This window comes from Podarcis liolepis, assembly GCF_965112155.1.
Source record: "Podarcis liolepis genome assembly, chromosome: 15".
Classification (NCBI taxonomy): domain Eukaryota; kingdom Metazoa; phylum Chordata; class Lepidosauria; order Squamata; family Lacertidae; genus Podarcis; species Podarcis liolepis.
Genome location: NC_139566.1, coordinates 7,259,372 through 7,261,467, shown reverse-complemented (window position 1 = coordinate 7,261,467; position 2,096 = coordinate 7,259,372). Strand labels below are relative to the sequence as shown.

The 2,096-nt window shown below is 44.6% G+C and overlaps 1 protein-coding gene across 1 annotated transcript; it reads right to left on the bottom strand.

Annotated features, from left to right (window-relative positions):
- Positions 1-1,646, bottom strand: LOC310694303 (uncharacterized protein). The gene is made up of 2 exons (XM_083477424.1): positions 1,574-1,646; positions 1-748 (listed from the first exon to the last, which is right to left on the bottom strand). Exon 2 carries the CDS (start codon positions 728-730, stop codon positions 233-235), a length of 498 nt encoding a protein of 165 aa, XP_083333550.1. The 5' UTR covers positions 731-748; positions 1,574-1,646; the 3' UTR covers positions 1-232.
- Positions 1,647-2,096: the final 450 nt, after the last annotated feature.

The following is a 2,096-nucleotide window of genomic DNA, read 5'->3' as shown; positions in this document are numbered from 1 at the left end:
TTATCAGAATGCAGAACAAGCTTTATTGAAAAGGTCAAAGTAAGAGCATTGAAAGGGGCAAAGAAGAAAATCGGTGTAGAAGGATCTTTTTTCTTCTGCACTCTGAAGCAAAGAACGGAGGATGAATACCAGGAGTGATTGCTTGAATTCAGCTTTTCTGAACCATGGCCGATAGATCTGTACCAAGCCCTCTGATTATCAGTTCGGGATATGCTTCTCAGGTTTAATTGGTCTATGAACAGATGCTAAAACGACGCCCGAACTTCCTTCCAAGGAGTGCTCCCCTCCCATAGCCCGAACCATAGCCCAAACCTCCAGAGATTCCAAGGAGGCCAGACCCCAAGCCCCCATAGCCTCCTACGATCCCGGAACCGCCAACGGCACATGGAGTGTTGCCTCCAACAGCCACAGGCTCACAGCTGGCAGAGAGGATGGGCCCTGGGAGGGTCACAACGCAGGCAGGTGGCTGGATCATGACCTCTGCTGGTGGGATCTGGTTGATGGGTTTAGGGATAATCCCATCTAGGATGCCAAGGTTGGCTGCTCTTTCAGCACCTCCATATCCATAGCCGAGACCACCAAATCCGTAGCCGAATCCTCCATTTCCATAGCCGAGACCTCCCATTCCATAGCCGAGACCACCATAGCCAAGACCTCCTGCTGATCCAAACCCAACGGTGGGGGTGGAAGCACAGGATGGGACAGCACAGGATGGACCACAGTCAACCATTGTTGGGTGGAGGTGAGTCTGAAACCAAAAACACCAAGGGAGAAAATAAGTGTGGGGTACATCACTTCAATGGACAGTGGGGAGAGTATTTCAGACATAATCATCCTGTGGCAGTAGGATATTTTACCCATTCCCAGTTCACTAAACTCAATGCATCTTCCTTTCTCCATCACTGAGAGTCAGCTGTCTTTGATAATTCTGAAAACATTAAGCCCTCATGCCTGAAACCTTTATTCTTCTCTGCTTTTTTTACTACAGCCCTTCTCTTCGTTGTGGATCCCAAATCCAATCCCTGATCATTTCAGGATAGTCTAGGAATGTCCCCTGCTTCAAGGCCTGTAGAACAACGGCCAATCTGAGTTGGTAAAACTGAACTAGAGATTCCAATGGTCTGTCATGGTACAGGACAACTCCCTATGCTCATTTGAGTCAGGTACTTATTTGGAACCATAAAGATTAGAACCTTACTTTAATTTTAGGGGGAGGACAATTTTTCAGTGGCCGAACACGTAGTTTTCATGCAGAACATCCCAGGTTCGGTCCTTGGAATCTGCAGATTGAGCTGCTAAAGACTCCCTTCTTGAAAATCTGGAGAACTACAGCTGATCAGTGTGGCCAAAACTGAGCTAGATGGACTAACGCAGCTAAATACTTGATTTCATAAGGTACATATAGAAAAGAAACCAGCCAACAACCTAAGAGTGTAAGGTTCCTGGTGGAAGATCTACCCAATTCACAGAGTAATAGAACTTTAGCCTTCTCTTGGAGTTCAGTTACCTGAACGTTCTGACCACTGCAAGAATCATTCAAATATAACATCATATGTGCACACACTTGACTTACCAAAGTCTCAGACGAGTAGAAATGAAGTGAAGGAGATGAAGCCAAAGGAAGCTGTTGAAAGATTTCAGCTCAGGGAGCCCTTTTATACCATTTCATCTGTATCTGCTGATGGCTCCACATCCAGCTTGGATACACCTCCTTTCCCCTCCGGCTTTAATTAGTAAGCAATTTTTGGAATGCATCATGGCCCTAATTAAGAAACGAGGCAAAAGTGTTAAGTGTTTTCACAGCACCCCACTCTCTTCATAGTTATTCTTCCACAAGACAAAGTTAATAAAAGATTAAGAAAAATAAAAATTCTTGTCTGTTCCTCCTGGCAGGCAGATCAAAAGGTGTTTTGTCCCCGTTCATTATTTTCAAAATAGTTGTTGATTTTCTCAGAAGTCTAATTGACTTTAATACCCAGGATTTTAGTTAGTCATTCTGTGCACAACACATAGCAGGTTTTGTTTATGTTTAACCTCCACTGTTGGAGGTAAGATTGGGGGAGAAATTTGATCCAGGTTGCGTTTTCTGAAATGGT